The 14,438-nt window shown below is 43.6% G+C and overlaps 1 protein-coding gene across 1 annotated transcript in view; it reads right to left on the reverse strand.

Moving 5' to 3' along the window:
* Positions 1-12,086: 12,086 nt before the first annotated feature.
* PXDC1 (PX domain containing 1) overlaps positions 12,087-14,438 on the reverse strand; it is an 82,586-nt gene continuing 80,234 nt past the window's right edge. Inside the window, exon 5 of the mRNA XM_077269802.1 lies at positions 12,087-13,070. Within this exon, the coding sequence (XP_077125917.1) occupies positions 12,953-13,070 (118 nt within the window). The 3' untranslated portion in view covers positions 12,087-12,952. The remainder of the gene's footprint in view (positions 13,071-14,438) is intronic.

Here is a 14,438-nt window from a genome sequence, read left to right on the forward strand (position 1 = left end):
AATTGAAATCTGCAGACTACTCTATAGAGGCTGCACACCTTAAAGAGGACCTGTCCTCTGGTGAAAAATGGCCAGTTTGCATTTGCTAATGAGGTTGTCCACTACTTTAACAGTGATTGCCTGTACTTAGAATAGGTCATCAATATCTGATCGGTGGGGGTTTACACCCAGTGCCCCCATTAATCAGCTGTTGTCAGTGTCACTGACCAGTTAAGGAGCTGTACAGCGCAGCTCCATCTACTGTATAGTGACCGCAGCTGGGTAGTCCACATCAGCCCCATCGATTTGAGTAGGGGGTGGATGTGCAGTACCCGGCCAGCTCCATAACTAGTTAGTCCCAGCTGCCACCGACACCGAGAACAGCTGATTGGCGAGGGTTCTAGGTGTCGCATCCTCACTGATCAGACATTTACGACCTATTCTAAGGCTAGGCCATCAATGTTAAAGTAGTGGACAACCTCGTTGAGTTTGCAAAATTTGAGTACTCGGCTTTTTGTCTTTTTAAAATGTGCCATATGGTTCCTTCTTATTTAGGAATACGAAATAGGATCCAGTTCAAACAGTAAAATTCCAAACTTTATTCACATGCACTTAAAATCATGGTTACATCAGAAAAAAATTCTGCATGCATCACCTACGCTTTTCTGGTGTGTATAGCACCCTTAGTCATTGTGAACAGGGTTAAGGATTAAGGTACCAGAAACGTGTATGTTCTGCAGGCTGTTTTTTTCTGATGTCATCACGATTTTAACCCCTTTACCCCCGAGGGTGGTTTGCACGTTAATGACCAGGCCAATTTTTATGATTATGATCACTGTGCCTTTATGAGCTAATAACTCTGGAACGCTTCAATGGATTCTGAGAAAGTTTTTTTCATTATGTATTGTGCTTCATGATAGTGGTGACCTTTATTTGAAATGACTTGCGTTTATTTGTAAAAAAAAAATGGAAATTTGGTGAAAATTTTGAAAACTTTGAATTTTCATGCCCTTAAATCACAGAGATACAGTGGGGAAAAAAGTATTTAGTCAGCCACCAATTATGCAAGCTCTCCCACTTACAAAGATGAGTGAGGCCTGTAATTGACATCATGGGTAGACAACAGCTGAGAGTCAAAATGAGAAAACAAATCCAGAAAATCACGTGGTCTGATTTGGCAAGATTTATTTTGCAAATTATGGTGGAGAATAAGTATTTGGTGACCTAAAAACATTCAAGATTTCTGGCTCTCACAGACCTGTAACTTCTTCTTTAAGAGGCTCATCTGTCCTCCACTCATTACCTGTAGTAATGGCACCTGTTTGAACTTGTTATCAGTAAAAAAGACACCAGTCCACAACCTCAAACAGTCACACTCCAAACTCCACTATGGTGAAGACCAAACAAACAAAATTGTAGCCCTGCACCAGGTTGGGAAGACTGAATCTGCAATAGGCAAGCAGCTTGGTGTGATGAAATCAACTGTGGGAGCAATAATAATAAAATGGAAGACATACAAGAGCACTGATAATCTCCCTCGATCGGGGGCTCCACGCAAGATCTCACCACTTGGGGTCAAAATGATCACAAGAACGGTGAGCAAAAATCCCATGACCACACAAATGACCTGCATAGAGCTGGAACCACAGTAACAAAGGCTACCTTCAGTAACACACTACGCCGCCAGGGACTCAGATTCTGCAGTGCCAGATGTGTCCCCCTGCTTAAGCCAGTACATGTCCGGGCACGGACAAGTTTGCTAGAGAGCTTTTGGATTATCCAGAAGAGTATTGGGAGAATGTCATATGGCCTGATGAAACCAAAGTAGAACTGTTTGGTAGAAACAAATCTCGTCGTGTTTGAAGGATACAGAATGCTGAGTTGTATCCAAAGAACAACATACCTACTGTGAAGCATAGGGGTGGCAACATCATGCTTTGGGGCAGTTTCTCTGCAAAGGGACCAGTACGACTGATCCGGGTATATGAAAGAATTAATGGGGCCATGTATCATGAGATTTTGAGTGCAAACCTCCTTCCATCAGCAAGGGCATTGAAGATAAAACGTGGATGGGTCTTTCAGCATGATAATGATCCCAAGCACACCGCCACAGCAACGAAGGCGTGGCTTCGTAAGAAGCATATGAAGGTCCTGGAGTGGCCTAGCCAGTCTCCAGATCTCAACCCCATAGAAAACCTTTGGAGGGAGTTGAAAGTCCATGTTGCCCAGCAACAGGCCCAAAACATCACTGCTCTGGGGGAGATCTGCATGGAGGAATGGGCCAACATACCACCAACAGTGTGTGCCAACCTCATGAAGACTTACAGAAAATGTTTGACCTCTGTTATTGCCAAAAAGGGACATAACAAAATATTTAGATTAATTTTTGTCAATGACCAAATACTTATTTGCCACCATAATTTGCAAAATAAATCTTACCAAATCAGACAAGGTGATTTTCTGGATTTGTTTTCTCATTTTGACTATCATAGTTGTGGTCTACCTATGATGTCAATTACAGGCCTCTCTCATCTTTTTAAGTGAGAGAACTTGCATAATTGGTGGCTGGCTAAATACTGTTTCTCCCCACTGTATGTCACGCAAAATACTTAATTAGTAACATTTCTCACATGTCTACACCAGCACAAATTTGCACCCAAATTTTTTTTTGTTAGGGAGTTATAAGGGTTAAATATTGATTTCTCATTTTTATAACATCATTTTTTTAGGGACCACATCACATTTGAAGTCACTTTGAGGGGTCTATTTGATAGAAGATACACAAAAGTTACACCTTAAGGTGCTCAAAACCACATTCAAGAAGTTTAATCCTTCATGTGCGTCACAAGAATTTTTGGAATGTGTAAAAAAAAATTAACATTTAACTTTTTTCCCCCAAAAATTTACTTCTGAGGGTAACAGGAAAAAATGGACCCCACAATTTTTTGTGCAATTTCTCCTGAGTACACCGGTACTCCATATGAGGGAGAAAACCACTGTTTGGGCACACGACAGGGCTCGGAAGGGAAGGAGAGCCATTTGACTTTTTTAATACAAAATTTGCTGGAACAATTGACGGATGCCATGTCACGGTTGGAGAGACCTTAATATGCCTAAATACTGAAAATCCCTAACAAGTAACACCATTTTGGAAACTAGACCCCTCAGGGAACTGATCTAGATGTCTGGTGAGCACATTGAACCCTCAGGTGCTTCATGGAAGTTTATAACGTTGAGCCATAAAAATAAAGAAAAAATTCAAATTTTCACCACAAATATGTTTTTAGCACAAAATATTCACTATCATTATTATTATTACACTATATTCATTATTTTCATAAGTGTAACAGGAGAAACTGCACCATACAATGTGTTGCGCAATTTCTTCTTAGTACGTTGATACCCCATATGTGGGGGAATACTACTTTTGAGGCACAGTACAAAGCTCAGAAGGGAAGAGGCACCATATTAGAGTTCAGATTTTGCTGGAATAGTTTGAGGGTGCCATGTCACATTGGCAGAGCTCCTGAGCAGCCAGAATAACAGAAACCCCCTATATGTGAACTCATTTTATAAACTACACTCCCCAACGAATTCATCTAGGGGTGCGGTGATCATATTGGCACCACATGTGCCTCACAGAGTTTTATACCACTGAGCGGTGAATAAAGAATAAATTACATTTTTACCACTAAATGTTGTTTTAGTCCTAAGTTTTTAATTTTTCTAAGGGCTAATAGGAATTTTTTTTTTACATCAAACTGAGCTCCATTTCTTCTTGAGTGGATCCCCATGCTGCAGAAACTGTCAGCTCTGCACTGACAGATAAACTTGCTCATCATGCAAAGGGCATGATCAGCTAGTTTGCTAGATCTAGTGAGCCGGATGTCGTCATGATGACATCTGGTCACCATGGCAATGATTCTCCTGAGCCCCCTCTGCTCATCGGGCCCCATGCGCCAGTGGCAGGCCTGTATATATATGAAGTGTCATGATCCATTTTGGGTTTTGTTTTCTGCTATCATCTCTCTGGACTGGTCATGGGGGTTAATCCCCTTTGCCTAGTTTTGGAGATGGCTGGGCTTTTTAAGTCCTCTACAGTCTGCTGGCCAGCCTCAGTGATAGTTCATGCTTCCAGGATAGAGCAGCTCACCCGTATAACCTGGTGATCCTTCTGCCTCTGACTTCCCGTATTTGTATTAGACCCATTGCCTATCCCTGATTTAGGATGGCGTCACACATAACGTATAAAACAAAATCGGTCAGATTTTGACGTCCGAGAATCGCACAAATGTTCCAAAACAGTGATCCATATGTAATCCGTTTGCAATGCGAAGATGTGATTTCCTCGCATCTATGTATCTGTGTGACATCCGTATAGCATCCGTATGACATGCGTTTTTCTCACTGCTTTTCCCCATTGAATTTAATGGCTCAATGGGCTGAAATGAAGAAAATGCTTGCGTATTTCTTGCAAGTCACACTGATGTTCCGTGTGTCCTCCATTTTTTTCTCGCACCCATAGACTTGTATTGGCGAGTCTCGGACGATGTACGGTGCAAATCGCAGCATGATGGGAGCTGCCCCATAGATTAACATTGGGCCAAGTGCTATGCGATTTATTCTCACATAGCACTCGTCCGTATTCCTCTCTAGTGTGACTCCGGCCTTAGTGTTCATCTAGTTGTTTCCCTACAGTGTAAGACTCGGCCAGATCTCTGAACCCCGCCTCTTGTCTCTGATACCACGTTACCCGACCGGCTTTGACTCTCTGACTTGTACCCCGACTTCGTCTTACGTCTCACGTTTTGGATACCGCGCTCCCGTTTGGCTCTGACATTTGGCTTGTCTCTGACTACGTGCTTTGCTGTTACTTCTGCTCCTGACAGGTTTTGACTCAGTTCGTCTGACCACTTTTTTGTTACCTGTTACACCTGTGCGGCTGCTCATTGTTGCTGCACTGGGAGTGTGCGGCCTCTCTTCCCTCACCAGCACCCCCTGGTGGAGGTTGCGCTACACTGCACAGCAGCCCCATCACCGTAAGAATGGAAAAAGATAGCTGCTGCAATATGTCACCAACCTATTTATTCCATGCCTAGAAGACTTGGTGCGGTCCTTAAAAGTCATGGAGGTTACATAAAATAATAGATCAGTTGTTTTTCAGATGAAGTGCATTCATTTTGGTATCAACTAATTTGAGCAAAACTGAAGATTTTGTAATGAAAGTTATATTTTTTTTTTTTAAATTCGTTTATTTTCAAACACAAATAAAGTATAGCATACATATTTGTCCTTGTCATTAGTCTGCATGGTTACATTTACAAAGGATAATAAGGACAGCACATACATATGCCAATTATTTCACAAAGGAGAAACTTATGTGTACAATTATAAAACAATCAAACACAAAATCATAAACATAAAACTCTTAAACTACAACCAAACCAAGCCTCCAAAACTATTAAGCCACCATTTAACGATAGTGAACAATATTTCCCTCCCTCCGCTGCGCAGTGCTTGTAGAATAAGAGTCAAACAAACCATGTCCTTGTCTATTAGTCCCGTCATAAGGTGAGATGAGAGGCGTTCCATCTATCCCAAATTTTATTGAACTTGCCCGGGCAACCCCTGTTTTGATATAGAGTGCGCTCATATGTGACAACTGTATTCACCAACTCGATCCAGGATCTAATGGAGGGGGGTGAACTCCCCATCCACCGCAGAGCCAACAATTTCCGTGCCAGAAACAGAGTTTCACGTAGAAAGATCCCCGTATAATGGTCCCAAGCTTCCTCGTCCCATACCCCAAACAGGCAGACCAAAGGCTCCACAGGAACCGGGATTGACAGTACAGAGGTTAATAGCGACGTCACCTCCCCCCAATATTGAAAAACAATGGGACACTGCCATATCAGATGTAGAAAGTCAGCGTCTGGTGAATGGCAACGCAAACAGTCTGATGTCGAGTATCGACCCATCCGAAAGAGTCTCAGTGGGGTCAGATACGACTGATGGATTATATACAGCTGGGTCATCCTGTTATTAACTGACGGAGAGACTTTGAGGGGGGAGTCTAAAATATCCTCCCATTCCTCGCTTTGCATATTAGTGATGAGCCCCTCCCACTTGCTCTTCACCGAGTCCATAACAGAATTCGCTCCCACCGATAGCAAATATGTGTACAAAGAGGAAACAAGGCCCTGAGGTCCCTGTGACTTAAGAATACCTATCAGGGGCAAAGACGAGATGTTACGGTTTGTTCCTACATTCCTGACAAATGACTGGATGGCAGATCTGAGTTGTAGGTATCGAAAAAATTGAGATCTTGGAAGATCATATTTAACCTGTAGCTGTTCAAAAGATCTAAAGACCCCTTGATCATATAAATCACCTATCAACAGGACCCCGTGGGAAACCCAAAAGCCCGCAGACGGGTGACCCACCAGCACAGGGAAATAATCATTACCCCATAAAGGCATCTCAGCCACAATGTCCCCAAATCCAATGACCTTTTTAGTTTTCTTCCAAGTGGATCGCGCCAATCTTATCATGGGCAACAATCGGGGGGCATTTACTTTCCCTGATTCTAGAAGGCCCAGTGGACAATTAGTACCGGCAGAACTAACCAGGTGACTTTCAGAATTAGGGAGATAATTATGAGGCATCCACTTACAGAGTGCCTTGATCTGCCCTGCTAAGTAGTATAAAAAAAAATCTGGTAATGCCGCTCCTCCCCCCTGCTTAGGCCTTTGTAAAGTTGTCAATTTAAGTTTGGGTCTACTTTTCCCCCACACGAATGAAGTAACATAAGAATTTAAGTTAGTGAAAAAGAACTTTGGCACGGTAACTGCGCTATGTTGAAGACAATAGTTGAACTTAGGGAGCAAGATCATTTTTATGAGATTGATACGGCCTGTTACAGACAGTGGAAGTTTACCCCAGGACGTGAATTTCGATTTGGCATATTCTAGCAGGGGAAGGACATTGAGTTGTAAATCTAATTCACTACACCGGGACATATAGATACCCAAATATTTAAATTCAGACACTACAGGTAACGGGGAAAGAGCATCAAGATCAGGTATTGGGGAATGGGACAGAGGCAGTAGGGTAGACTTATCCCAATTAATATATAGGCCTGAAAACCCACTAAATTTGTCTATGGTATCTATTACCTTTGGCAATGTTTTTTCTACCTCATCCATGAATACTATCATGTCATCAGCATATAGACCGATGATATCGGTACGGTCCGCTATTTTAATACCATCAATATCGGGAGCAGAACGTAGACGAATAGCTAATGCCTCTATTGCTAGAGCAAACAAGGCTGGGGATAGGGGACACCCCTGACGGGTTCCCCTATGCAGTGGAATTGACTCAGATATGGAGCCATTTACGATTATGCGGGCCTTGGGTTTCACATATAACACGCTAATCCAATGCAGAAATTTTTCCCCAAAGCCATACCTCTGCAGACAAGCAGACAAAAAGGGCCACTCGAGAGAGTCGAACGCCTTAGCTGCGTCCAGTGACGCCAGCGCCCAACTGTTATCTGGTAATAAAGAGCTATATTGGATCACTGATTGAACCCGTCTAATGTTTATAGATGTACTCTTACCAGGCATAAAGCCTGTTTGGTCTGGGTGTATAATATCTAATATGATGGAGTTCAATCTGGTCGCCAGTATCTTAGTAAAGATCTTATAATCCACATTTACCAGCGATATGGGACGATAGGAACCACACTCCAAAGGATCTTTCCCCTCCTTCTTGAGCACAATGATATGTGCCTCGTAAAAAGTATCAGGTAGACATCCACCCTCCCAAATCCCTCTAAATACCTTCAGTAACAGCGGAGCCAGTATTTCCCGGTATCTCCTATACAGCTCTATAGGGAAGCCATCCGGTCCAGGGGCCTTCCCAGAAGCCATATCCGTTATAGCTTTCTCTACTTCCTCCAGAGTAAACTCAGCGTCCATAAAGGCCTGCTGGGTGGGACTCAACGTGGGGAATGTTATATCAGATAAATAACTTAGACAATCAGAGACGTTAAAACTACTCTTAGATTCATACAGTCCTTTATAGTAATTATAGAAACATTGAAGAATCCCCTCAGTAGTGGAATTTAATGAAGCATCAGGTAAGCGAATTTGTATTATCATATTGGATATGTTATGTTGACGCACTAGATAGGCCAAGAATTTTCCCGCCTGATTCCCCATTTCAAAATACGATTGTCGTGTGAAAAAGAGTTTGCGCTTAGATTTGGTATCTAAGTGTTGGGTATATAGTCTTTGTAGAGTCAGCCACTCAATCCTATTATTATTAGTCTGATCGGCCGTATATGCGGCCTCAGCCTTTCTCAGTTGTTGTTCAACCTCATCGTCCTCCTTTGACGTTTTCTTTTTGATATAAGAAATTGTAGACGATAGACAGCCTCTTAAATATGCCTTAAGTGTATCCCAAAATAAATTAACATTTTGAAGGTCTGAATGGGATTGGATATAGCAGTTCAACTGATCAACCGTCCTATCACCCGAATCTAATAGTTTGAGCCAGAAGGGATTTAACTTCCATATTCTACCATTATTCACCTTTCCAAACACAAGTTTAAGTATAATTGGACTGTGATCCGAGATTCCCCTATTACCATGTTCCACATTATCCACCCACTGCACTAAGTTGCTGGATCCAAAGATATAGTCTATACGTGAGAGAGAGCGCTTAGTGGATGAGTGACAGGTATATCCCCTCTCCTCCTGATGACGTACCCTCCATAAATCCACCCAGCCGCTATTTTCTATGAACAGTGCCAGCTGAGTCGGGGTCGAAGAAGGGGGGAAGGGCAGGGGACCCCCAGGAGATCCATCCCCCAATCTCATTCTATCAAGATCACTATCCATAATTAGATTGAAGTCACCCATACAGATAACATGTGCGTCTGGGTAATTTAACACAAAGCTCATTGCCATCTTAAGCACAGAGGTACTGGCCGGAGGAGGGTTGTAAATACACAATATAACATATTCGCGGGAATCAATTAATGCATGGACAAAAACAAAACGTCCCTCCAAGTCCCGTCGAGTCGTCTGAGCCTCCCACCTGACATCTTTATGTACTAACAATGACACCCCTCTCGAATAGCTAGTGTGAAATGCATGAGCATGCCATTGTACCCAGGGCTTCTGCACGTATTTGGCCGTGTCTCTGGTCAAATGTGTCTCCACCAGGCCCACAATATGGGGATGGTACCGTCTTATCTGAGAAAACACCTTAATTTTCTTTCGGGGTGATTTAATACCCCGTATGTTCCATGTCATGCATATTAGTTCAGACCCCATATTCACTCATTAAAAAACATAATATGCATCGACAACAATAATAAAAGTCCACATACTACGCATAGAAGGTTATAGCAGTATCGAAGGCGGCTTTTACCTAGATACCTACTGAGGCTAGTTAAATTTAACAAGAAAAAAAGAGAGAGAAAAAAAACACAACTTAACAAAAACTGCATAATCCAGGAGCTTAACTCAGCGCTCCCATCCTTAAGTAAACCTGGGGATACCCCCGCTGATTCCAGCGTCCGGTATTGTTGGTGTACTAAACGCTCATTGGGAGAGCTCCAATTCAACAGTTGAAGAGTTGTAAATCAGCTTAAAATCTATCAGGGATCTGCTCCATTAGACTTCCCGCGAGAACGTAGCCAGTCCGCCGCCTCTGACGGGTCAGTGAAGAACAAGGAGGAGCCATTGCTGACAACCCGCAAACGCGCCGGGTATATCATGGAGTAAATAATGTTCTTATCCCTAAGTTGCCTCTTGACATCTACGAATCTTGCCCGCTGTTTCTGGAGCTCAGCGGAGAAGTCTGGAAATATTGAGATTGTAGCACCGTCGAGCTTGATGGGACTCTTTTGTCGTGCCAACCGCAGGATAGCATCTCTATCTTTGCAATTGAGGATGCGTGCCAGAAAAGGCCTGGGTGGAGCTCCAGGAGGATGAGGTTTGGTGGGCACTCTATGAGCTCTTTCCACTGAGAACATTGGGGAAAACATGTCTCCCAGCGAGGACTTGAGCCAGTCCTCCAAGAATTTTTCAGGTTGTTGGCCTTCTGCGCGTTCCGGTAGACCTATGATGCGGATGTTGTTGCGGCGCATTCTGTTTTCTAAATCATCAGCCTTTTGCTTCCAGGCATTTGTGGAACCAGCAACTTTTGCCAATTTTGTCTCCATAGGTTTAATGGTGTCTTCCACCTGAGATACCCTCGTTTCCACTTCCGTCATACGTCCCTTCATAGCTTGCATGTCTTGTCTTAGACGTCCCACCTCAGTGTGCACATCCTCTATCTGTCCAGAAAGGGACGTTCTAGTCAGGGATATAGCCTGCATTAATTGTGCAGATGCCTGCGCAAGTGTCAGTTCATCTTGTTCAATCTCATCAGTACTATCAGAGGGACGGTTTTTCCCCCGCTGGGCTTGTGATGAGCTATTTCTAAGAGATCTTGTATTATCATGGGCATCACTCCTAGCAAACTCCTTAAGCTTGTCAGCTACAGATGTACTCTTTGTGCGCTGCATGATTGACCAGTAGGTGGCGTAGCAGGACAGTTCAGAACAGAATCACAACAATGTCCAGAAGCCACACCAAAGTTATTGTATATAGTATGCAGTGCTGCTGTGAACCTCTATGACCAGGAGGAGCACTGATGTATTATCAGGAGATGTATGCTGTAAGAGAACGGCAGTCCCTTCAATAGGGAAAGTTCCAAATAATGGCAGAGAACGGTTTAGGAGGGGCTGGGGGGGTCTGCAAATTAAAGGTGCAGCCGGCTGGAATACTATTTATGGGGAGAACGTGGGGCTCTATGCTCAGAGCTCACACCACGCTGTCCCTGCGTCCATGTGAGGCAAATACGAGCTGCTCAGCCGCGCTGCTGTAATGAGAAGTTGCGCTGCCTCCTCAGCTACAGGGGCATGCGCCTCAGCAATGGCCGCCGCACACAGCCTCCCCCGTCACCTTTATAGCTTCCTCCTCTTACTCGTCGGGTCGGGGGTCCTGCAGCTCCCACCCGCAGGTGTCCGCCGCCCTCTGAAGGCCGAGGAGGATCTTCAGCTGCCGCTACTCCGCAGCGCCGTGCCCTGTATCACAGGATCTCCTGCCGGGAAGATGGCCGCCGCCACATGCAGGGCTCACCACGCCGCCGGTCTCTCTTCCTCACCAGCGTTCCCCAGCCGTCACTTCAGTCCTCACCAGGGGCCAGCAGCCTCTGTGCTTCCAGGAGTCTCGGTAACGGTGAGGTATGTGCCGATTTAGGGGTCCAACAGATTAAATGATATCAGGATATTGAGGAGCTCTCCCAAAACACGTCTCTCCTCACTCACTCCATAGCCACGCCCCCGAAAGTTATATTTTTAACCTTACTTTCATGTTATTGGTTAAAAAATGTGATTAGGGATCAGCTAACGCCACATAGTCTGAAGAAGGCGGAGGGAGATGAGTGAGAGGCTTAGATATGCACTGCGCATGCCCAGGAATCCCAGCCCACAGTGAGAATAAATCAGAAGACACTGCGGGGCGGGGATTCACAGGCAGGGCGGCCGCACAGGCACAGTCAGCTAGACTGCAAATGAGGACAGAGGACGGGCAGCCCTCACTGCGCCTGCCCAAGGCATGAGAAAAGAGCGCAGGCTCATTTGAAAACAGCAGTGAGGAGGTGGCGCCCGGCGCCAAGAGGACATGAGTGACGGCGGTGCTGCGTTTGCAGCAGGGGGGGGGGAAAGACCTGCCTCCTGGACTAATTCAAGGAGCACCAATAACTAAAAGAGCCACCTTGTCAGAATGCAGCATTAGTGCTGCCCAAGGTGGCTCTTTTAGTTACAAACGCCTGGGGGGGGGGTGACAGGTTCCCTTTAAATAGAGAAAAATTAAAGTACATTTACAATTTACAGCTTAAATTCGCAAACAGATATTAAATCCATCAAAACTTCATAGTCATGGAACAACACATTTCAGATTTTTGCCTTTTTAGCTGTGTGTTGGTGACGATATTCAGGCGGTGGCAGAGAGTTTTGCTGCCCCTTAATGTCTATGAACACATTACACTGCAGATATTAAATATATTTATTGTGAGTAATATTTCATTTCAATAAAATAGATTTTAAAAGATATTGTAGAAAAGAATTAGCATTTTCAATAATTTACTAATATTTACATTACAATGTGCTTGCTGTTGGTACACAGAGCTGATAGTAATATGTTTGCTTATGTAGCAAAAGCATCTACACCCATCACAGGTAACTTCATACCAGCAAAGCCCTATACCAAATAATGAGTGAAAAAGGTTGGAATGTAGACGCTGTGTGACGCCATCGGCTGATGCTTGCTCCCATCTCACATACATTTAGCATATTCTCAACATACCGATGTCTGTGGTTTCACAATATACATAATGAACAAATGTGGTCTTCATTTTGACTCCCCCCCCCAGTACACATAAAAATATGCCCCCAAACAATCTAGCACATTTTCAGCTGTTGAGGAACATTTCTTGATCTTGACGTTCTAAGCAGTCATCACATTGTAATATTTGTGCTTTGGAGACCTCAACATACTTCACGGGCTGTGATACAAGTGACACAATACACATGAACTGCTGCTGGTGTCTAGATTCTTGGACCAAAGTGAACAGGCCCGAAATGATGAACATGCATTAGGCGAGTAGACCCTACGTTCATGCGGCAATAGGCTTGGTGAGTATTGTTACGTGGATATTAAGAACAAGCAATGTCCTTCTGGCTCCGGTTCCCATTAAGGCATCTTGTAAATCTGCAGTACTTCCATTTGCTGAGATCTGTGTGCTAGTTGCTTAAGAGCATTGTATTTTAGAGTTTGTAAAAGGCCACAGGAATAGCAGCACTCAAGAGACATCACCATCATGGCAAATAAATCTTTGCAGGTTCTTGATAGCTTCAGTCTAAAATGTCTGTTTCAAATGGAACGAGATGGTAGTACGACAAATTCGTAACATAAGCTGTAGGGTCATCAGAATCCTCGGCCTCTGGAGGAAAATCTGTTCCATTTCCAAACCTACAAGAAAGGACAAATGGAGAAGAGAATCAGACTGGAGAATTTCAATGAAAGTTATGGATCTGTTATGGATGGCGCTGGGTAGTTATTACATCACATGCTGTGCATGGATCTCTGTAATGCCTGTCTGCGTGGATAACACAATTTATCCATGATATTATCATTTTTTCCTACATTATTTTGTTTATTGATTTTCACAACAATAAATTCCAGAACTGTCAATGCTGAATTTAATAGAGGAGTGTCAATAGAGCAATGTCAGAGATGCCTGCCATGGGAATAGGACTCTTTTGTGTCACTATAAATATGTGTTGTAGTGGTGGTTAAAATAAGCTTGAGAACACCTCACAATATTGTCTTGCCCATAAGGACCAATAGAGAGTGGCATTATACACCTTGGACCTGCACATTATATTCTTCCTTGTTTTCAGGTATTGTTGGGGTATGGACTTGGTGGTGGAACCCAAGCCCATAAAGCACAATCTGTACTCTGGACAACAGTGCTCAGGATTATCAGTCTTCTACTGAAAGTAGAATAATTTACAGTGGGTACGGAAAGTATTCAGAATTGGTAAATTCAAAAAAGTTCATTTTTTTTCTCATTATTGTTCAGTCTACACCCCGTCTTGACTGAAAAAAAATAGAAATGTAGACATTTTTGCAAATGTATTAAAAAAGAAAAACTGAAATATCACATGGTCATAAGTACTCAGACCCTTTGCTCAGACACTCATATTTAAGTTACATGCTGTCCATTTCCTTGTGATCCTCCTTGAGATGGTTCTACTCCTTCATTGGAGTCCAGCTGTGTTTAATTAAACTGATAGGACTTGATTTGGAAAGGCACACACCTGTTTATATAACACCTCACAGCTCACAGTGCATGTCAGACCAAATGAGAATCATGAGGTCAAAGGAACTGGCCAAGGAGCTCAGAGACAGAATTATGGCAAGGCACAGATCTGGCATAGATTACAAAAGAATCTCTGCAGTATTCAAGGTTCCTAAGAGCACAGTGGCCTCCATAATCCTTAAATGGAAGTTTGGGACCACCAGAAGTCTTCCTAGACCTGGCCGTCCAGCCAAACTGAGCAATCGTGGGAGAAGAGCCTTGGTGAGAGAGGTAAAGAAGAACCCCAAGATCACTGTGGCTGAGCTCCAGAGATGCAGTAGGGAGAAAGTTCCACAAAGTCAACTATCACTGCAGCCCTCCACCAGTCGGGCCTTTATGGCAGAGTGGCCCAACGGAAGCCTCTCCTTAGTGCAAGACATATGAAAGTCCACAATGAGTAGGCAAAAAAACACATGAAGGACTCCCAGACTATGAGAAATAAGATTCTCTGGTTTGATGAGATTAAGATAGACCTT

This window comes from Ranitomeya variabilis, chromosome 6 (genome assembly GCF_051348905.1).
Source record: "Ranitomeya variabilis isolate aRanVar5 chromosome 6, aRanVar5.hap1, whole genome shotgun sequence".
Taxonomy (NCBI): domain Eukaryota; kingdom Metazoa; phylum Chordata; class Amphibia; order Anura; family Dendrobatidae; genus Ranitomeya; species Ranitomeya variabilis.